At 43.7% G+C, this 23,495-nt stretch overlaps 1 protein-coding gene and 1 long non-coding RNA gene across 2 annotated transcripts; both read right to left on the reverse strand.

The window, feature by feature from the left end:
• Positions 1-16,346: 16,346 nt before the first annotated feature.
• Positions 16,347-17,081, reverse strand: LOC123395568 (enolase-like). Its single transcript, XM_045090582.1, has 5 exons — positions 17,061-17,081; positions 16,896-16,976; positions 16,739-16,813; positions 16,521-16,583; positions 16,347-16,427 (listed from the first exon to the last, which is right to left on the reverse strand). The coding sequence occupies exons 1-5, from the start codon at positions 17,064-17,066 to the stop codon at positions 16,347-16,349; spliced, it is 306 nt and encodes a 101-aa protein (XP_044946517.1). The 5' UTR covers positions 17,067-17,081.
• Positions 17,082-17,240: 159 nt separating this feature from the next.
• LOC123395569 lies at positions 17,241-17,642 on the reverse strand. Its single transcript, XR_006609786.1, has 3 exons — positions 17,587-17,642; positions 17,417-17,503; positions 17,241-17,321 (listed from the first exon to the last, which is right to left on the reverse strand). It is a non-coding gene; the product is annotated as an uncharacterized LOC123395569 (long non-coding RNA).
• Positions 17,643-23,495: the final 5,853 nt, after the last annotated feature.

The raw sequence follows: 23,495 nt of genomic DNA on the forward strand, positions 1-23,495 counted from the left end.
GGCATGCTACTATAGGCTGTGGAGGCGTTTGTTGCAAAGTTTTGAGCAAACGGCCGGAGCTAACTAAAACCTGCTGGCTAAATCATAAGTGAACTAAAAAACGCTGGTTTTCTAAACTAAACCGAAAGGTTATTTTAGAATCTAATCTATACCATCCAACTAAGATCTAAGGGCTAAAAAAAGAAAAAGAAGAAAGAACAGAGGGATGGAGGGAGCTACCGTGGTGTGGCTGGAACTCCGGCGGGGTGGGGCGTCGCCGGCGAGGGGAGAGCTCCGGTGGGGGCGGTGGAGGTGACGAGGTGGCGGCGGCGGTGCTCCTCCTCAGCGGGGTGGGGCTCGGGGGCGTCGGGCGGCTCGGGTGGCGCTCTAGTAGGCGGGGCAGAGGGTGGCAGCAGCTCGGCTGCCGGCGAGGTCGCGGCGGAGGGCTTGGGGGCGGCGGTTTGTCAGGGTAGGGTTGGGAACGGGGGCGGCTCGGGTGGGGGTACTTATATAGGCCATGAGAGGGAGAGCTAAGGAAGGGGAGGGGTGTAAATCGGGGAAGGATCCCGGGTACTGGGGCAGGCTCGGTCTCGGGCTTGGTTTTGGTAGGAGGAGGAAAAAGGGTGGCCGACGAGAGCTTGCTCGGTTGGTGGGGCCCAGCGGCCAGTGAGAGAGAGGAGGGGAAGAGTGGGGCGGTCGCCCTGGATCTAAGGGATTTAGATCCCGGGTACTGCGGGATTTCAGCCCATGGCCTAAGATGTGCTCGGGGGCGGCTAAAAGGAAAAAAAAACCTTCCTAATTTCTAACTTTTTTCCGAAACAGAAAACAAAAACGAATAAAAGGGAAATAAATCAAAATATTAATATAGGGTATTATATACCAAAAAAATCAAAAAAATATTCTCTACCCGAATAACATTTTTCGAAAGCAAAAATAAAAACTTTAAAAAAATGTTTTTTTTCAGAAATTCCCAATTTGCTTTATTTCTTTTTGCAAACATTTTTGCAAATAATCCTTGGATTTTCTTGGCTCCAACATTTCAGAAATTTGCCCGCACTTTGGAGGGTCATTTTCCTCCGCTCTCTCTCTTGCGTGCAAGAGTCTTTTCTCCGGGCTTTTCTCATGCGAGGGAAAACGGAAATGCAAATCAAAAAGACGAAAGAAATTCACGTGCTAAATTTATTTCAAGAAATATGCATAGATTCTTAGCTACAATGTAAAACATTCCCAATTAGGAAAATTGGGATGTTACAAACCTACCCACCTTAAGATGAATCTCGCCCTCGAGATTCGGGTTGGCTAGAAAACAGGTGCGGGTGGTCTCGACGAAGATCCTCTTCTCGTTCCCACGTGGCTTCTTCCTCGGTGTGGTGGCTCCACAACACCTTGCAGAACTTGATGATCTTGCTGCGGGTAACTCTGTTGGCAGTCTCGAGAATCCTGACGGGTTTCTCCTCATACGTCAGATCACTGTCAAGCTGTATGGCCTCTAGGGGCACTGTATCTCTCAACGGAACATCGGCCATCTCAGCGTGGCATTTCTTCAACTGGGAAACATGAAAGACATCATGAACGCCGGACAGTCCTTCCGGCAGTTCCAGTTTATATGCAACTTCGCCTCTACGTTCAAGAATTTTGTAGGGGCCAATGAAACGAGGTGCTAATTTTCCTTTCACACCGAATCTCTTGATTCCTCGAAGTGGAGACACTCGAAGATATGCTCGGTCTCCCACTTTGTACGTTACCTCCTTGCGTTTGCTGTCAGCATAACTCTTCTGCCTGGACTGAGCTATCTTGAGTCGGTCACGTATAAGCTTGACCTTCTCTTCAGAATCTCGGATAAGATCGGGACCAAAAAGCTGTCGGTCTCCAACTCCATCCCACATCAACGGTGTTCTGCACCTCCTTCCGTATAGAGCTTCGAAAGGGGCCATCTTCAGACTGGTCTGGTAGCTGTTGTTGTATGAGAACTCGGCATACGGTAAATTGTCATCCCAACTAGACCCATAGTCTAGTGCGCAAGCTCTCAACATGTCCTCCAGAATCTGATTGACTCTCTCGGTCTGTCCACCTGTCTGCGGGTGAAAAGTTGTACTGAACTCCAATCTTGTTCCCAAGGTTTCATGCAGTTGGTGCCAAAATTTTGATGTGAACTGAGTCCCTCTATCAGACACAATGCTCTTCGGTACTCCGTGCAGACATACGATCCTCATCATATATATCTTGGCCAGCTTGGCACTCGTGTAGGTAGTCTTCACCGGAATGAAGTGAGCTACCTTGGTCAAACGATCGACCACAACCCAAATAGAATCATAGCCAGAACGGGTCCTGGGTAATCCTGTGATGAAGTCCATACCAAGCTTTTCCCATTTCCACTCGGGTATGGGCAGAGGTTGGAGTAAACCTGCTGGCTTCTGATGCTCGGCTTTTACTCACTGACAAACATCGCATATTGCTACGAACTCAGCAATGTCTTTCTTCAATCCTGTCCACCAGAAACTTTCTTTCAGACCCAGATACATCTTGGTGTTGCCGGGGTGTATCGAGTACGGGGAATCATGGGCTTCCTGAAGTATCAACTTCCTGAGTTCGGGATCATTGGGCACATAGATGCGATCCTCAAACCATAAAGTTCCGTGTTCATCCTCACGAAAACCTTTAGCCTTCACGTCTTCCATTTTCTGCTTAATCTCAGTTATCTCCTTGTCTGATTTCTGTGCTTCGCGGATCTTTTCTGTCAAAGTGGACTGAATTTCTAGAGTGGCAACAAATCCTCTTGGAACTATCTCCAATTTGAGCTCTTGGAGGTCATCCACTAACTCCTGGGGTAATCCTCCAGCTGTGAGCGTGTTCACATAACTCTTGCGGCTCAACGCATCGGCTACAACATTTGCCTTGCCTGGGTGATAATGCAATCTCATGTCATAGTCCTTGATCAAATCTAGCCATCGCCTCTGTCTGAGGTTCAACTCCTTCTGCGTGAAGATATATTTCAGGCTCTTGTGATCAGTGTAAACATCACAACTATTTCCGATCAGGAAATGTCTCCAGATCTTGAGAGCGTGCACTACGACTGCTAGTTCCAAGTCATCTGTGGCATAATTCAACTCATGAGGTCTGAGCTGTCTGGACGCATAGGCTACCACTTTGCCTTCTTGCATGAGCACTCCTCCAAGTCCTTGACGAGATGCGTCACAGTAAACCTGGAAATCCTTCCGAATGTTCGGCAATATCAGCACTGGGGCTGTAACAAGACGTTTCTTCAGCTCTTGAAAACTGGTTTCACATTCCTCAGTCCAAATATACTTGGATTCCTTCTTCAACAACTCTGTCATGGGCTTGGCAATGTTTGAGAAATTCTCAATGAACCTCCGATAATATCCGGCAAGTCGGAGGAAACTGCGGATCTCCTTGACTGAAGTGGGTGCTACCCATTCGGTGACTACTGCGACCTTGGCAGGGTCCACTGCTATTCCTTCTCCTGAGATGACGTGTCCGAGAAATCCGACTTCCTTCAACCAAAACTCACATTTGCTGAACTTTGCATATAGCTTATGCTCTCGAAGTTTCTCCAGAACTAGAAGCAGATGTTCCTTGTGTTCCTCTGCGTTCTTGGAGAATATCAGTATGTCATTGATGAACACCACGACAAACTTGTCCAAGTATTCCATAAATACCTTGTTCATCAGATTCATAAAATATGCCGGAGCATTAGTCAGTCCAAATGACATGACCGTGTACTCATACAAGCCGTACCGAGTGGTAAAGGCTGTCTTGGGTATATCCTGTTCACGAATCTTCAACTGATGATACCCGGATCGAAGATCGATCTTTGAGAATACGCGAGCTCCAACTAACTGATCAAACAGATCATTGATCATCGGCAAGGGGTACTTGTTCTTGATGGTCACATCGTTCAATGCACGATAATCGACAACCATTCTCAAGGACTTGTCCTTCTTTTCAACCAAGAGCACTGGGCCTCCCCAAGGTGAAGAACTTGGGCGAATATACCCTTTGTCCAATAACTCCTTAATTTGCTTCTTGATTTCTATCAAGTCATTTGCGGGCATCCGATAAGGTCTCTTGGATATCGGTGTTGTTCCGGGTAATAGCTCAATCAAGAACTCAATCTCTCTATCGGGTGGCATGCCCGACAATTCCTCCGGAAATACATCTGGATACTCCCGTACAATCGGTACTTCCTCCTGGACTACTCCTGTGAGAGAGTTTACTCGCTTACTCCGTGTCGGGCGCTGAGACACGTACTTAATCCGCTTCTTCTCGGGGGTGGTGAGCAAAATAGACTTAAGGGCACAATCGATATTCCCTTCATACTTGGCCAACCAATCCATGCCTAGGATTACATCCAATCCCTGGGACTCTAATACGATGAGGTCGGTGGGAAAATTATGGTTCCCGATGTTGAGACTCAAAGCATGGCATCCTATCCCGGCTGTCATCATGCCTGTTGGGAAACTGACCTTAATAGGTTGGCTGAGGGTTCTAGTCGGCAAACTATACTTTTGCACAACTACCCTTGATATGAATGAATGTGTTGCACCAGAATCAAAAAGTACCAATACTGGATGTGAATTTAGCAAAAACTTACCAACCACAGTATCGGGGTGATCATAGACCTCTTCAACATCAATGTGGTTCACCTGAGCTCGAGGAAAAGGATTGGGCTTCTTTGCTGCAGAGTTGTCGTTGCCGTTTCCATTTCCCTGCTTGTTCTGGGGACAATCAGTGGCATAGTGTCCCGTCTTATGACACTTGAAGCATGTGATGTGAGTCAAATACTTCTGAGCTGGAGCTGAATGCTGCTGAGTGCCAGTACCGCCATTCTTGAAGTTGTTGTTGTTGCGGTGGTTCCCATTTCCTCCATGGTTGTGGCCTCCATGGTTGTGCACTGGGTGGTTATGCTGAACGTGTCCTCCAAACTTACCGGATCCAGTCCCGGTATTCCCTGAGTAGGGGGTGTAGCGAGGCTTCTGCTGAGTGCCGGAGTTGAACTTTCCAACCCCATACTTTCGCTTGCGGTTCTCCATCTGCTGATGTTTACCCTCCAAGATGAGGGCCTTATCAACCAGCTCCTGGTAGTTGTTGAAGGTGGCTACAGTCAACTGAATGCTCAGCTCATCATTCAGTCCTTCCAAGAATTTTTCCTGTTTGGCCGCATCATCGGCCACATCTCCAGGTGCATAACGGGCGAGCATGCTGAATTCATCGACGTACTGGGCCACAGAGCGATTCCCCTGGCGTAAGTTGCGAAACTCACGCTTCTTCAGACTCATTGCAGCAGCTGAGACATGCGCGGTGCGGAAGGCTTCCTTGAATTGCTAACAAGTGACTCCAGCAATGGGATAAGTGGTGGTGTAGTTCTCCCACCAAGCAGCTGCAGGGCCTTCAAGTTGATGCGCGGCAAAGCGCACCTTCTCAGCTTCAGAACAACCAGCAGTGATAAGTTCACGCTCCATCTTGCGGAGCCAATCATCTGCCACAATGGGCTCAATGCTGCTGGAGAAAGTTGGAGGGTTCAACCTCAGGAAACGGGTGAGATTGTCAACCTGGGGTGGATGATGGTTGTTGTTATTGTTCTTGTTCTGGATGATCAGCTGCATCAGGGTGTTTTGTTGCTGGATCAACTGGGTGAGTTCCGGCGGAAAGTTGGACTCAGGGGCGCGTCTTGGAAGCATCTGATGTTTGTAGAGGGGTGAGATTAGCATAGAACAATGGTCTAAGAGTAATTACACTACCCATATGAATGCAACACACAAGTATCACACCACACATTTTATTCAATACCATCACAAGGTTCACACGAGGATACAAAATTCGATAATCCTAAACATCGGCCTAAAACGTAAAACGATAAGGTAAATTTGGTGGTCTAGTCTAAGTGTCCTCCTCAGAAAGGCATGGTGACGGGTCCTTCGGTGGAGCTTTCTTCATAGTCCTCGTCGTTGCTGATCAAGGGGGCTACGTCTCCTTTGGGATGAAGGTTCTCGCCCATGTCCAGTTCCTCCTCCAGGTATGCAACTCGAGTCTTCAGCTTCTCGATCCGCTCCAGAAAGTCCTTCACTTCCAGCTCATGTTCATAGTGGGCTTCCCAGGCTGCATCTTCAAGTTCAAGCTCGCGGAGTGACAGTTGCTAGATCTTCCTGCGTCCTTGATCACGTGATACTCCAGAGTCCTGCTGTGTTTCTCCAAGGTCTGGGCATAAGACAAGAGAGCGTCCTTGGTATTGCTTGAGATGATATATCCGTCTTCGTTTCTCCGGGATACGGTGAATAGGTCTGGGGAAATAGGGCAGCCTTTGTATTCTTCCTTGATACGTCCGAGTGCACAATGGATCGCCATGTCCCTTCCGAGAATCCATTTGGGTGCGATGAACTTGAAATCCATCGGCTCAGTGCGCGGCTGGAATGTCCTTCCGGAATTGTGCACCTCGGTCCTGTAGCGTGAATCCTCCGGGTAAGACGAAGTTGACTTCCCTGTGATAGTCGGCAGAGAAATCCTCAAGTCCTTGGTGATCTGCACCAGCTCCTTTCTGAACGGCATAGTGGTGTCGGGCTGGCAAAACTCCGTGAACTTAACTCGGACGAAGGTGGCCATCTAAACATTGGAAAATCGGAGAGAAGTCAGAAATGATCAGAAGAGGAAAAAGAAGACTTATAGACATAAGAGAAAATAGTTTTCTTCCTAAGGCTTTAAAATTCCTAGAGGTTACATCCTAAGGTCAGCGTGTGCTCTGAATACCATTTCTGTAGTGACCCGACTCAAGACGAGTCAAGCCTCTGGTGTTTCCGTACCATCCCAAGATCATGCTGGTACACACACAGTACATAATGTATATATTCAAGAGTTCAATCACACAGCTTTATTAATCGAAATCTCATAAAGAGTACTTTATTACAATAAAGGATTACAATAAAGTGGCTGAAGGCCAACTCATGAGATATCTAACGAAGACTAAGCGGAAGCATCAGGTAGACGAGTCCATCCGACTCCAAGGGCATGTCGCTGAGTGTAGATCGTAGCCTCACTCCTGGTCGGAAAAGTACTCTGCAACATGATACGTTGCAGCCGTGTAGGTTAGCATATTGAATATGCCGGCAAGTCATCAAAGAGAGGAGTAAAATAATAATCAACTATCTCTACATGCATATTTGGCCGGTGGGGCTAAGTTTTGCATAAAGCCAGTTTTATCCTACAACAAAAGGGGTTGGAAGCAAAATATTACTACATTGTTTGTTGTTAACGAGATGGTTCCGCCAACCAGTTCTCGTACCCGAATAGTTGTTAACACCCACATCCTTATTAAGTTGTGTCGAGAGTTCAGGGGAAATTCAATGCCTTCGGCTCAAGTTGTCCATGACCGTGGACACGGCTAATCGATTAGGTTGGGCACTCTGCAGAGTTTTGCACACGTTCCCCACAAGATTTGATCACCTCCGGGTTTGTCCTCGCACTTCAGTGTGTTTGAAGACCGGATGATCAAAACATGGTCTTTCAACGGGTCCCTCTGAATCCCTGTCGGTGCCCATCCATTCCTACCGTTCTTCTACATCTGATAGCACCGCCTGTCCAGAGTTGCCGCGTTGTCCAACCAAGCCAGAGCCCATAATGACTTGTGGCTGTGCAGGTAAGCCTTGAGTCTTGAAGTCTCCGTCCGTCTCTTCGAGCCTGGGTGAAGCTTTCCGCAGGATGACATGGCCTCTCCAGCATCCCGGGCATCCACTGGGTTCTCCAGGGAGCCGATCAACCGTCCTTCACCCAGAGTTGCATTGCGTCCGAGGTCTTGAAAATCTTGTCTTAACCGGTCTTGATTATTATATTAACCTCGCATCACTCGTGATATACACTCAACCGATAACCCGTCTATTCAAGCATAGCATTAAGAAATTGTCGTCCCAGGTCCAAGTATCGGGGGTTGTTGTGTCCTACCACATGATACTACAACTTATACTAAAGTTTCCAAGTACCTAGGCAGCATGCAATTGGGCAAAGAAAGGTGATCTACCATGCATCGAAAACATAGGTAAAATAACATGATCAAAATGACTTGCCTTGATGATAGTTGTCTTGCTCGAGCGCTTCTAAGTAACACGCTTCGCACTCCGGATGATCTACCGATACAAACACAAAGCACACCATAAGCACTTCAATCATGCCACAAGTAAAAATAACATCACAAGTAAGGATTTGCTAAAGCCTACGTAAAAGAATTCATCACGCGTCGGTATGGCAGAAACTTGTTTCTGTTGAAAACACCAGTAAAAATACTTTAAAAATTTTGACACTTCTACCACAGTAAGATTTTATCACTAGAAAGCAGTAGCAAAAAGAATCAACTAAAAATCATTTTTTAAACTCCTGGAATAGGCAAAACACGGTTTAAACTAAATCTGCTCTAACTTATATTTGAAAAATTCAAACATAGACAAATTATATGTTTTTAAAAACTACAGAAATTTTTTGACCTACTGGAAAATTAATCAATGTCATTGGACTTCGAGATCAAAAGTTGTGGCCAAAACAAAACAGAAACTTTCTGTTTTTCCAATTTAAACAGAAAAACTGAGGTTAACTAGTAAACTAGCAGAGGGTACACGTGGCATGCTACTATAGGCTGTGGAGGCGTTTGTTGCAAAGTTTTGAGCAAACGGTCGGAGCTAACTAAAACCTGCTGGCTAAATCATAGGTGAACTAAAAAAATGCTGGTTTTCTAAACTAAACCGAAAGGTTATTTTAGAATCTAATCTATACCATCCAACTAAGATCTAAGGGCTAAAAAAAGAAAAAAAAAGAAAGAACAGAGGGATGGACGGAGCTACCGTGGTGTGGTTGGAACTCCGGCGGGGTGGGGCGTCGCCGGCGAGGGGAGAGCTCCGGGGGGCGGTGGAGGTGACGGGGGTGGCGGCGGCGGTGCTCCTCCTCCACGGGGTGGGGCTCGGGGGCGTCGGGCGGCTTGGGTGGCGCTCCAGTAGGCGGGGCAGAGGGTGGCAGCAGCTCGGCTGCCGGCGAGGTCGCGGTGGAGGGCTTGGGGGCGGCGGTTTGTCGGGGTAGGGGTGGGAACGGGGGCGGCTCGGGTGGGGGTACTTATATAGGCCATGAGGGGGAAAGCTAAGGAAGGGGAGGGGTGGAAATCGGGGAAGGATCCCGGGTACTGGGGCAGGCTCGGTCTCGGGCTTGGTTTTGGTAGGAGGAGGAAGAAGGGTGGCCGATGAGAGCTTGGCTCGGTTGGTGGGGCCCAGCGGCCAGTGAGAGAGAGGAGGGGAAGAGTGGGGTGGTCGCCCTGGATCTAAGGGATTTAGATCCCGGGTACTGCGGGATTTCCGCCCATGGCCTAAGATGCGCTCGGGGGCGGCTAAAAGGAAAAAAAAACCTTCCTAATTTCTAACTTTTTTCCGAAACAGAAAACAAAAACGAATAAAAGGGAAATAAATCAAAATATTAATATAGGGTATTATATACCAAAAAAATCAGAAAAATATTCTCTACCCGAATAACATTTTTCCAAAGAAAAAATAAAAACTTAAAAAAATGTTTTTTTGAGAAATTCCCAATTTGCTTTATTTCTTTTTTGGAAACATTTTTGCAAATAATCCTTGGATTTTCTTGGCTCCAACATTTCAGAAATTTGCCCGCACTTTGGAGGGTCATTTTCCTCCGCTCTCTCTCTTGCGTGCAAGAGAGTCTTTTCTCCGGGCTTTTCTCGTGCGAGGGAAAACGGAAATGCAAATCAAAAAGACGAAAGAAATTCACGTGCTAAATTTATTTCAAGAAATATGCATAGATGCTTAGCTACAATGTAAAACATTCCCAATTAGGAAAATTGGGATGTTACAGTGGCGGTGTTGTGAAATTATTAAAACTCTCGTACTTCACTTATATTATTTTTAGAGTTATTTAAACAGCATGGTAAATGGTTTAGGTTAGGAATTTAGTCCTAATATAATAGGCATCCAAGAGGGATATTATAAAACTTTCATATTAAGTGCATCGAATATGATGAGAAGTTTGCTTACTTGCATACAGTTTTGAGATGTGAAGATGGTAATATGAGAGTCATGCTAGTAAGTAATTGTGAATTTGAAAAAAATACTTGTGTTAAAGCTTGTGACTCCTATAGGATGCACGTATGGTGAACTGTTATGTGATGAAGTCACAGCATGACTTGTTTAATGATTGTCAACCTTTGTGTGGAGGTCGGGCTCGCGCGATGGTTAACTCCTACCAACCCTTCCCCTAGGAGCATGCGTATTATACTTTGCTTCGATAACTAATAGGCTTTTGCAATAAATATGTGAGTTATTTATGACTAATGTTGAGTTCATGGATTATACGCACTCTCAACCTTCAACCTTTGCTAGTCTCTCTAGTACCGCGCAACTTTCGCCGGTACATTAAACCCACCTTCCTCAAAACAGCCACCATATATTTTCCTTAAAACAACCACCATACCTACCTATTATGGCATTTTCATATCCATTCCGAGATATATTTCCATGCAACACCACCGTCCCGTTTTTATGACATGCACCATCACTTCCATATTGCTTATAGAGTCATACTTTGTTCTAGATATCAAGTTGTAATCTTTTGAGTTGTAAGTAAATAGAAGTGTGATGATTTGCTTTATTAGAGCATTGTCCCGTGTGAGATAAAGGATGATGGAGCAATGATTCCCTCACAAGTTGGGATGAGTCTATGGACTTTACAAAAAATAAAAGAGGCCAGTGAAGCCCATAAAAAATTAAAATAAAAGAGGACATAGAAGCCCATCCAAAAAAGGAGAAAAAAAGAGAGTGAGGGAAAGAGAAAAGGGAGAATGCTACTATATTTTTCCACACTTGTGCTTCAAAGTAGCACCATCTTCATCATAGAGAGTCTCCTATTTTGTCACTTTCATATAACTAGTGGAATTACATCTTTTGCACAACCACTTTGTTTTGTTTTTGAGCTTTCAATCACTTATAGCTCTAGTGCATTTGTTGCATGGCAATCCCTACTCACTCACATTAATATCTATTGATGGGCATCTCCATAGCCCGTTGATATGCCTAGTTGATGTGAGACTATCTTCTTCTTTTTTTTGCAACCTCCACCGCATTCTATTCCACCTATAGTGCTATATCCATGGCTCACGCTCATGTATTGTGTGAGAGTTGAAAAGGTTTGAGAACATAAAAAGTGTGAAACAATTGCTTGATTTTCATCGGGGTTGTGCATGATCTAGATACTTTGTGTGGTGAAGATTGATCATAGCCAGACCATATAATTTTTTAGGGATAACTTTCTAAGACCATGCTATTTCGAAAGGAAGCAATTACCTTATTAGTATGCTTGAAGTATTATTGTTTTTATGTCAATATAGACTTTTGTTTTGAGTCTTATGGATCTGAATATTCATGATACAATAGAGAATATTACATGGATAAATATGTTAGGTAGCATTCCACATCGAAAATTCAGTTTTTATCATTTACCTACTCGAGGACGAGCGGGAATTATGCTTGGGGATGCTTGATACGTCTCCAATGTATCTATAATTTTGTATTGTTCCATGTTATTATATTATATGTTTTGGATGTTTTATATGCATTTATATGTTGTTTTATATTATTTTTGGGACTAACCTATTAATCTAGAGCCTAATTCCAGTTTCTATTATTTCCATGTTTTTGAATATTGCAGATAAGGAATATTAAACGGAGTCCAAGTGGAATAAAATCTCCAAATTTCTTGGACCAGAAGACACGCAACTAACTTGGAGTAGGGGGCAAGGCAATTGCTGGGAGGCCACAAGCCTGCAGGGCGCGCCCTGGGGGGTGGCCGCACCCCCCTAGCTTGTGGGCCCCCTGCAGGTCTCCTAACCCTAATTCTTGGCCTATAAATTCCCAAATATTCGTGTATCGCCAAAAAGAGACACGAAAATACTTTTACGCCGTGAGGAGCCTGTGTTCCCGAGAGATCCAATCTGGGAGCCTTTTCTGGTAATCTGTCAGAGAGGGAATTGATCACAGAGGGCATCTAGATCAACTCAATTGCCGCTCCGATGATGTGTGAGTAGTTCACCATAGACCTACAGGTCCATAACTAGTAGCTAGATGGATTATTCTCTCTCTTTGATCTTCAATATCATGTTCTTCATGATCTTCATGGAGATTTATTCGATGTAATACTCTTTTGTGGTGTGTTTGTCGAGATCCGATGAATTGTGAGTTTATGTTCAGATTATCCATTAATATTATTTGAGTCTCTTCTGAATTCTTATATGCATGATTTCATATCTTTGCAAGTCTCTTCGAATTATTTGTTTGGTTTGGCCAACTAGATTGGTCACTACTAGAAAAAGGCCTGCTAGTGGCGCACCTGTTTTGGCTACTAATGGCGCAATATAGGTGCACCACTAGCATCACGCCATTAGAATTTTTTACTGATGGCGCACCACAGGTGCCCCATTAGTCTCTAGTATACTAATGGCGCACGAGGCAGTGCGCCATTAGTATAGCTCATGGTGCGCCATTAGTATCTGGTATACTAATGGCGCACCAGGCAGTGCGCCATTAGTATAGCTCATGGTGCGCCATTAGTATCTGGTATACTAATGGCGCACCAGGAAGTGCTCCATTAGTATAGCTCATGGTGCGCCATTAGTATGCCTCCCACGGGCCATATCTACCCATGTGCTCTGGCTTACTAATGGCGCACTAGTTGACGATGCGCCACTAGTGTGCTTTTGAAGTGCGCCACTAAAGTGCTGAGTGGTGCGCCACTAGTATGAATATTAGGTATTTTTTTCCTGGTATTTGCACAGATTACAAAACATATTATTGCATAGAATATAGAGAGCACAACATATAAACAACAGATTTATCGAATACAATAGAAGATTAGTCTCCAAATACAATTCATCATATTAGTCTCCGAATTTAAAATACCGAACAAAGTTAGAACATTACAAGTCTCGAGACCGCGAGTAGCGAGTTTGTCTTCGCATTACAAGTCGATATCGATCATCTAAACTACCATCACATAGAAGAGAGCTGCGGGCATCACTACCATCTGTGTGTGCGCTGCCATCATCAGTGGTGGCATCCTCGGCGGCACCATCAGTGGTGTCATCCCCGACGTCACTAGGGGTTGTGTAGTCGGGATCGGTGTCTTCCGCGGCGTCCTCATAGCGGTGAGGTTCTTCCTCCATCTCCTGGGACAGCTCCCAAAATGCCTTGCCCGAACCGACGGCCTCATCGTTGTGGGCCATGTTCAGGAAACGCCCAACCAACCTGGCCTCACATATGCAAAACATATATTTCTATCCAATTTAAGCAGGGTAGCAGGCGGCCATCATGCACGTATACGAAGAACATAAGTACTAATATGCAGAGAGTGAGAGAGAGAAGATTATGCATATCAAATATATGTCTTGCTCCTGAGCAAACTAGTAAGCTGGAAAGCAGTGAATAGTTCTCCAAACACAAGCACCAATAAAACTGCATATAAGTAACACATGTATACCATGAAGGTAGCACTTCCAACAATAGCTCAATGCTGAAATCTTTTGTAGGAAAAAAGATCTGCTTACATGATTGATGGCATACAACAAATAAGACACCATATTGGGTACAGTGAATGAAAGCGTGGTTTAGTTTTGGTAAATACCAGACCTAGCCAGTAGATAGTAACCAATAGGACACCATTTTTTTTGTTTCCAATCAAATTCGGTTCAAGTGTGGTTATTCCTATGCTTGAAGTTTGAATAGTATTTGACGTCCAAAATGTCAGCAAATATCACAAGAACAAGCACCAGGAGATAACTTTTACTGGCAGGTCAACATCAAGATTTGGGATCTAGAAAACAAACACAAAATTCATCACTAGCAAATATCCGCATGTATAAGTTTCCCCTACCCCAGCAAGCATCAAGTGCCATAGAGATATAATTTCAACTTACTCAAACAGCACAAATTGTCAGACATTTTGGTTGGATGCAAGTGTCATGGGCATGGACCAAGCACTAATAATCAAACAATCATATTATCTCCAGTAGATATAAGACAGTGAGGCTGGTTATTAATTCTACCAGAAGAAGCACAAATGTTGGCATCACACAGAGCACATCACAAGATATAATAACCCAAGAACTACGCAAAAGACCAGTTCAAAGTCCGACCTGACGTTCTGGGAAAGATAACTGTAGACATCATATATCTGATCATTGTAGCCTCTGCTCAACATCTCATCGGCTTCATCCTATTATGAAATAAAATTAGCCATGGTAGAATCATTGAACTTAAACAAATTAAAAAAACAAATACAGAATAACAAAAGCAATCTAACCAGGACTCGGAGCTTAATGGCTCTTGTGCCCAAGGTCCTTCCCTTGATCATATCACATACTCTGCCCGGGGTTTCTGAGACAGCATGCACTCCATAGTGAGGCTTCCTAATATCCTCGCCAATACTTTTAACACCAACACATGATATCTATCTGTTTGTGTGGCAGGTTCCCTAGTTGGTGACCATATAATAATTGCATGCATCCTACAGAATGAACATTGTACCCAACATTAACTTCAGCTTCACTGTTTTGGAGCAAGTGCTATATAATTCGTCCGATTAACCAGTTAACTTCCCAGTTAATCGCTACTCTTAGGGTGACCGAAACGAATAACACCTATTCATCGGGTTAACTTGTCATGCCGATGAATTGGCCAGTTAGACCGATTAATCAGTTGTCATACGGATTAATTAGTTGCCAAACTGATTAGTCACTACTAGCCTATTAACTAGTGGGCAAACGAATCCCAAAATTTTAGCATATAACGCCTCCCACCCCCTCTTTCCACTAAATACCTGGGGTTTGGCCCTCCTCCCGCTTCCTCATGCTCCTTTCATCCCCTCCTAACCTGGCTCATGGCTAGTCGTGTTCTCACGAGTGCCAGTCACTGCACTACACCTGCAAGATCTAGTTGCTCAATGGCATCACCCCCCTTGGATACTCCCTATCCTCTCCCATGGGATGCTCCCCAATCTCTTCCTCAATGGTGTCACCAGCAGGCAAGGTACTACCATCTTTCCCCATATCTTAGTGGAGAATCCAACATTCATATATTAGTGGAATTTGAATTAAAAAAATTTAGATGGGTGGATGGAACTGTTGGTTTTGGTTGTTATCTGCAGTATATTATGTGATGTATGTTTTCAAGTATATGGATAAGTTTAAATGTTTAATTGATCATTTCAATTTTGAGATTTTATATAGTTGAATGTATAACGATTATTAATTTTACCTCTTATCTATTTTTTATATGCCTACAATAGAATATTTTGGTATATTACATAGCTAGGTGCGTGGAATTATGGTATAATACATAAAAAAATTAGATATAAGTTGGCAAGTTTCTATTTCATCTACTGATTAATGGTCGACCGATTAATCTAGTTATTAGGCCGATTCACCGATTAATAGCTACTCCCAAGCCGACTGAGCAGCTACAAGTTACCGATTTCTTAAACATTGCTATATATACATTATCAAATCTAGTGCATTAGAGATACTCCCTCTATAAAGTAGTAATATTAGATCACTACTTTAGTGATCTATAAGTGATCTTATATAACTTCACATAAGGAGTACTAAACAATGGTGAATCGCACAATAACGGCACATAAAGTGGAACTGACAAGGCATCAAGGCCAGCACACTGTAAAATGTGCAACACATTTGCAGAGACATGTGCATATGTATCCAGTGCACTAGAAACCAGTAGAACTTTACTATTTTAACAGGTTCCACGAATCTATTTTGAATCAAGTGCATATGCTTCATATCGCAACTGATGAATTACAAGGTTAAATGATGGTGAAACACATAGTAAAAAGAGTCAGAAAATGAGACCAGTTTATATCGTCAAAAGCAGATGGATGGACTCCGATGTTCTCACGGATTCCAGAAATCTATGCCGAAATCACGCATGCCTTCGCAACTCTCTGCAAAATAATGATACAACAAATTAATTACACTAATCCAACGGAAAGCATGTGACCATCTTCTCAATAGAACAAATAACTCACAGTTGGGTTGGTGACTAGAAGGTCATCACCAACATTCTGAACTTGCTCTACGCATTCCTCAGTCATCTTAGCATAGTGAACCCAGTCATCCTTGTCAAATGGGTCCTCAATCGACACAATAGGGTACTCACTCACGACTGACTTGTATACGTTCTTCAGGCTATCTCCAGATATCTTCTGGGAACCATCGTTGTTCTACAGCAAGAGAAAGCAATGTCAATGAAGCTCTTGAATGAAGGATAAAAAATTCTTCACACGAAATAAACATCAGAGCTGCTTACCTATTCCTTGAAGTTGAGGTCATAGGTTTTGTCCTTGTCATTGTAGAACTCTGAAGCAGCAACGTCCATTCCAATGACAACCTAGAATTTCCCATACCAAGACATCTCCTTGAGTCACAAACTTGAACTTCATTGAGAAGGGCACAAGAACATAATCTAGTCAAGCAGACAAACCTTGCCGGTGTATCCAGCCTTTTCAATTGCAGTCTTCAAGAGCTCAAGGCCCTCCTTGTTCTCCTACAACACCCAAAAACAAAAAAGAATTAAGATCACACCCCACTAATATTGACCTCAATTTACAACGACAACATGCAAGTCAACAACTGTTGTCAAAACACCAAGACGTCCCAAGGCACGGAAATCTGATCCTAAACCTAAGGACAGGGAAATACCTGAATGTTAGGAGCAAAACCACCTTCATCTCCAACATTGGTGGCATCCTGCCCATACTTCTTCTTGATAACAGACTGTCACAGAAAATGACAGTTTTAGTCAATTTACTTTTTACTATAAGATAGCAAAGAGAAGGAAAAAATATGGAAGAATTACCTTCAAGTTGTGGTACACTTCAACGCCCATCTTCATTGCCTCCTTGAATGAGGCAGCTCCAGTAGGAAGAATTATGAACTCCTGCAAATATGCAAGTATAGGCATTAAACTTATGTGCAAAAACAAAATGACAAAGGATATGGAAATCTTAGTTCAGAGCATTGCCTGCATAGCAAGCTTGTTTCCAGCATGGGAACCACCATTGATAACATTGAATGCAGGAACACGCAAAACCAATTGCTTGTTGCCAGCAAGGTCGGCAACGTGCTGCAGTGAAGAATACATTCATGTTAGAAGACTTTAGGCAATATCAAACAAATGTATAATATTAGCAATGGTGCACACCTGGTACAGCGGAATCTTCTTGACGCTGGCTCAAGCTTTGCAAACAGCTAGTGACACAGCCAGGATCGCATTAGCACCAAGCTGAAAGTACGGAAGAAACTGAGTTGTTAGAAGGGAATCTGCATACGGAAATTAGCATTTGCGCCAAGTAAAACTCATTGTGAATTCTGTAATACCTTCTGCTTGCACCAACCCCACTCGTTTTTGGTTCCATCAAGCTGCTGAACCATAAAGTTGTCGAGCTCAGTTTGAGTTGTAGGGTCCTGTAGAAGGAAACAGAGGACTGAATGAATTATGCATTCAACTCTAATATCACGATAGAAAAGGGGGCAGAGACAATGCTAACCTTGCCAATCAAAGCTCGCGCGATAATCGAGTTCACATTGTCAACAACCTGTGAAAGAAAAGGAAGAGTATATGTAAATACAAAGAAAAGACTAAATTATGCATGCAAATGGACTACTCACTACAACAGAAAAGAACAGGATAGCAATACTGAAACATCAAGCACTAAATGATCCTGAATTGTTCCTTCCATGGCAGTATTTGAGCAAGTTGGTTTATTAGTAAATAAGGAAACAAGGCATGCACAAGAGATATTGCCCATGATGTTTTACTTCATAAATACATAATCCTAAGCTACTAGATATAATCATTGGCAATGAGATATAAAAAAACAAAAAAACTATAGCCTACCACTTTTAACATTGAGAAAACATATTGTAGTTCACATTATAACATTAAGAGAAAAAAATCAACAACCTGACACAAACTAGAAATATCAAGTTATACAGCACAAGGAAACATAGTATGGGTGAAACCAACATGGCAAAATAACTTGTTCTCACAAACAGGATAGCTGGAAAGCTACACTAGCACTGTTTGGTCCATTCGGCATAATAATTTGGTTAACAAGTAGGAAAACTTCAAAAGCTGACAACAATATTACCAGTGTGACAACAGAACAAAGGAGACGCTAAAAATCATAAACAGCAGCCACATTACATGACTAAGAACTGTGACATAGATTTGCAGAATATGGAGATAAACTTTGGTGAAATGGGTGTAAACCTTGGAAACACCCTTTCCCAAGTAGTCAGATCTATTGTCCCTCAGTTCCAAAGCATCATAAACACCTACAGAAGAAATATGATTCAGACCAGGTTAGTTCAACAAAAAAACACATAACATTAAGTAAATAATGATCCAAATAACAGTTTTCGCCTTCACTAGCCAGGAACTCATGAACCTGAGCAAGAATTTAAGGGTTGAAAAGCAGAGAGTGATCACAGCAATAAAATAACACACGAGTTGATGCACCGCTGGGAACGGCGGCCCTGGCGAAGGTCCCAAGTTGGCACGCATTATACGGTTCAGTTTTCTTACTTGACACGCATTATACGGTTGTAGATTGTACTGAAGTTTAGTGGCCTGTGAACTAAAATGCAGCGCTCAAGTTGTAAAACTACGAATCTCTTGACTCAATACTGACTGCCAAACTGGCATGAGATATCAATACTTGAAGATGGGGCATCTTGTATGCTTAAGATGACTGAAGAAAAAATATGATAACAAATGGCTACACAACAAGCAAGATATTTCAAGAAAGATTGGACAGATACAGTCACTGCATAGAACAGTTGGCGTGCGCGAGCAAGATGAGGGACATGGGCGTACCTCTCGGGGCCTGTAGATGGCGGTGATGACCCTGGTGTTGCCCATCTCGAAGAGCTCCGAGCCGTCGGCCCTGGAGATGAAGCCGACCTCTCCCTTGAGCTGCCGCATCTGCGAGACGCCGGCCGCGAAGAATCACAGCCAGCCAAGCTGGAACCGGACGAAGGCGAGAGAGCGGGGGCTCACCTCGTTGGCGCGGCGCCCATCGACGTGGAATCCGGTGAGAGGGTTGACATACTCCATCGCCGGATTGTCTCCGCGATGGAATGCGGCACGGGCCTAATGCTCCAGGCATCCCGATAAGGGAAGCACGCATCTCTGGGGCCAGGGAATCAAACCCCCCCGCAGCGAACAGGGCAGATCTGGAGAAGCTGAGTTGCTGCCCGGTGAGGGGACGGCGCTCGGCGGGGGGGGGGGGGGGGACAGGCACCAACGGCCCAGGGAGTTGGCGCGACGGAGGGGGATGGGTCAGCTAGGGTTCCGAACCGATTCGATTCAGAGAGGAGGGACTTTTTTTTTTGCAAAACTACTAATGGCACACCACCATCTGGTGCGCCATTAGTAACCCTGGTTACTAATGGCGCACCAGATGGTGGTGCGCCATTAGTAGTTTTGCAAAAAAAATATAGTAGTGGCGCACCACCTACAAATGCGCCATTAGTAACCCTGGTTACTAATGGCGCACTAGCTGGTGGTGCGCCATTAGTAGTTTTGCAAAAACAAATTATAGTATTGGTGCACTGGGTGAGTGGTGCGTCATTACTAGTTTAACTAGTAATGGCGCACTCTGCCCCGGTGCGCCATTAGTACTTTTGCAAAAAAAAATAGTAGTGGCGCACCGAGTGTGTGGTGCGCCATTAGTGTCCATCACACTAATGGCACACCTGCACATGGTGCGCCACTGCTATATAGTAGTGGCGCACTACTTGTGTGGTGCGCCATTAGTGTCTATATCATCTATAGCCCTTTTCCTAGTAGTGGGTAATTCTTGCAATGGGAGATGTGCTTAGTTTTGGGTTCAATCTTGCGGTGTCTTCACCCAGTGACAGTAGGGATAGCGAGGCACGTATTGTATTGTTGCCATCAAGGATAAAAAGATGGGGTTTTCATCATATTGCTTGAGTTTATCCCTCTACATCATGTCATCTTACTTAACATGTTACTCTCTTCTTCATGAACTCAATATTCTAGATGCAGGCACGAGTCGGTCCATGTGTGGAGTAATAGTAGTAGATGCAGAATCGTTTCGGTCTACTTGGTACGGACGTGATGCCTATATGCATAATCATTGCCTTGGATATCTTCATAATTATTTTCTTTTCTATCAATTGGTCGAGAGTAATTTGTTCACACACCATGTTATTTTCCTTTATGAGAGAAACCTCTAGTAAAACCTATGGCCCCGGAGTCTATTTTCCATATTACATTTTTAGATCTGTAAACCAAAAATACCAAAAATACTTTGCTGCAATTTATTTACTTTTGTTTTACTTTCAGATCTATCAATATTTTATACCTATCTCTATCAGATCTCATCCTTGCAAATAACTCTAAAGGGACTGACAACCCCTTTATAGAGTTGGGTACAAGTGTTTGATTATTTGTGTAGGTACTACTATTGGGGCCTTTCTTGTTCCTCGTACTGGGTTGATACCTTGGTTCTCAACAAACTGAGGGAAATACTTATCTACTTTGCTGCATCACCCTTTCCTCTTCAAGGGAAAACCAACCCAATATCAAGAGGTAGCACGCCGCCGCTCGATTTCATCGTTGCCGGAGAATAAGCACTTAGTTGTCATGCCTTTTTCTTCATAGTACTCATGCCGGCCGCGACTATCTTCGTCCGCCGCCACCGTGGCCATCATCCACAACCAATCTAGGGTGTGGCAGATCGAACTGGTGGTCTCTCCACCTCGTCAAACAGTTCCTCGTGTTCTTCATCGTGGTAATTAAATCATTGATTTTCCACTTGTTTGATCTTAGAAGTTACCAAATATCTTCGGAAGCAGTTTTTACACCATCTTTTTGACGGAACTCAATCATCCATCTCTATTTGCTCAATGCTTTTACTTATGTTGAAAATCTTGGTTGACTGCTCACTTTTGCAATTTTTTCAACTTATACAAATCTGAACCACCTTGTCGTGAGCAAAAGTGAATATATTCGGTGAATGAGGTCAATATCTTCAGACCATGTTTTTATCTTCAAAATCTTCCGAGAATGCCTATGACCTCTTCTATTCCCTTCGTATCTCTAATTCTTTGAGGCGTATATGTACGCGACAGAATCACTTGGATCTCATAGTCTCAATTCATTTGCAGATTATTTGTAGATACATCTGGACTCACCTAGAGCTAGCTCTCACTTGAATCAATTTGTGAAGCATTTGCTAAAGTCGAAGACTATGCCCAGAGATATAACTCCTAAGAAAGGAGGAAGAAAAAGACGTGTGAACACTGCCAAAGATTTTCCACGTTGACTATATGAACGATACAAGTCTGATCCTGAAGAGAACTACCAACAACACAAGAACTGGATCCAATGGATCCGAAGATATTGGGTAGAAGAATGGCTCAACTACCGCTTTGTAAGTGATGAGTATGCTAAGAAAAATGCAGAAAAGGCTCCTTGGACTGAGATTTTCTACAAAAATCTGCATCCAAAGACAATGGTTGAAGCCATCAATATTGGCTTCTTCATGTGCATGGTCAGGCCACCAATGCCAACGCATTCATATCCCTCCAGTATTTGTGGATGCTCTATGACTGATGAAACACTTGAGCAAGAAGGTCAACCCCCTGTCATTGATCCAAAGCCAATGGATAAAGCAAAGGCTTCAAGGCCTATATCCACAACACCTGAGGCTTCGCAATCAATGCCAGCTAAACCAAGTGAAACTCAGGATGAGTCTTGCACAAATAGGGGACTAAAAATAAAACATGTTGCTCCCCGTGGATCAAAGCCATCTATATCCTTGATGGATGCTGCAAAATGATTGAACTCTCAGATGTTGAGTTTGATGATGAAGCCCTAGCAAAGCTTATTCAGCAAAAAGAGGAAGAGGCCAAACATCTCGAAGACTTGCCTCTGATTGATGCAATTACTCAAGCAGTTCATTGATGAATGGTTTGTTGGCCCCTCTCTCATCACTGAACCCCTTTAGCTTCCCATTGGGCTGAGCATCATCTTCCAAGGGCTGGTGAATGAAGAATTAACTGTTTCTCAAAAGTCTATGCAACAACCTGAGAAGATTCACCATGAAAAGGCTCTCTTCAGGAGCAATATACACAAGCTCAAAGTTGAGCAGATACAAGGCTATCAAATCTTCATGAAAGGCTTAAAGCAGAATTTGAGAAAAGTAGTGAAGATGTCAAAGGCGCTCTTGAGCGTCTAAAAAAGAAATTTGCCGTCCAAGCTCACAATGAGATGTTGAATACAAAAGCGCTTGGCCAACCCGCTCTTGACCCAAGAATCATTGAGTGGTCAAGGCAAGGTTCAGTGTCTTCGAGCCGGCATGCGTCTTCAAGGTACGAAATGCCAAACATTGTCTTCCCAACAAGCTTCTCTGGCTCAAGAGCACCTCCTCCTTATTGTGTTGTGACCAGCAAGAAGAAAAAACAAGTTGAGGCAGAAGCCCGAAACAAAAAATATGCGCTAGCTTCTGAAGCTCAACCTATCAAGAAGCTGAAGAGAAAGAAGACAAAGTCTTCAAGCTCGACCCAAGTGCCCAAGCCCCCTCAAGCTCCTTCTGCCACTCCACTGCTTGTGAGGAGCCCCTACTAGTGATGCCTATCTCCATGGCTCCTCCTGCCTCGAAAAATGAGGTGTGTTCTTCTTCATGAGTCTGCTACCACAAAGGCTCCAACAACTGATGAAATTTCGGCTACTAAACCCAATCCAGCTGAAGACATTGCTTGTGCTGAAGACAATGTTGAGAAAGAAATTGAACATGTGCCTAAAATAGATGCACCACTAGTATCATCGCCACTGCAAGATGACAGTGAATATGTGGACATTGCCACCCCTTCAAGAACAATTGTGACTGAAGCAAGTTCGCGCACTCCTCCTACTTTGTTTTTAACTCCAATGCAAAGATCACTAGAATCTCCATTTGGATCCATGGAATTTGAAAGCACTGATCGTGCATCGCCACTCAAATGGCTTCATCGAGGACCAAGGCCAGTTATATCTTCAATGCAAAGCATACCTGTAGATGAAGTGCATGTAACTCCGATTGCATTAGTCGATGAAGTTCTCGGGATAAAAGATGTTGCTCGTGAAAAACCTGAGATTTAAGCCAAAGAAGCTGAAGACATTGTTGCTGATGATATTGTTGCACCTTTGGAACAACCTATTGCTAAAGGTGAAGCCAATTCTCCATCTGTCGATGGTCCTCTTGTTCATGTTACACCATCGACTAACGACAATGCTGAAAATAGTGTCATGGGTCACAATAGGGAAGGAGAAATGGTGCCAACAAGATGGACCAAGCTTGTTCCACCACCAAGGACGACCCCCCCCCCCCCTCAATATGAATTCAACATCTTTCATTGCCCAAGAGTTATGAATCTTATGCCCATG

Source organism: Hordeum vulgare, chromosome 5H, assembly GCF_904849725.1.
Source record: "Hordeum vulgare subsp. vulgare chromosome 5H, MorexV3_pseudomolecules_assembly, whole genome shotgun sequence".
In the NCBI taxonomy this organism is placed as follows: domain Eukaryota; kingdom Viridiplantae; phylum Streptophyta; class Magnoliopsida; order Poales; family Poaceae; genus Hordeum; species Hordeum vulgare.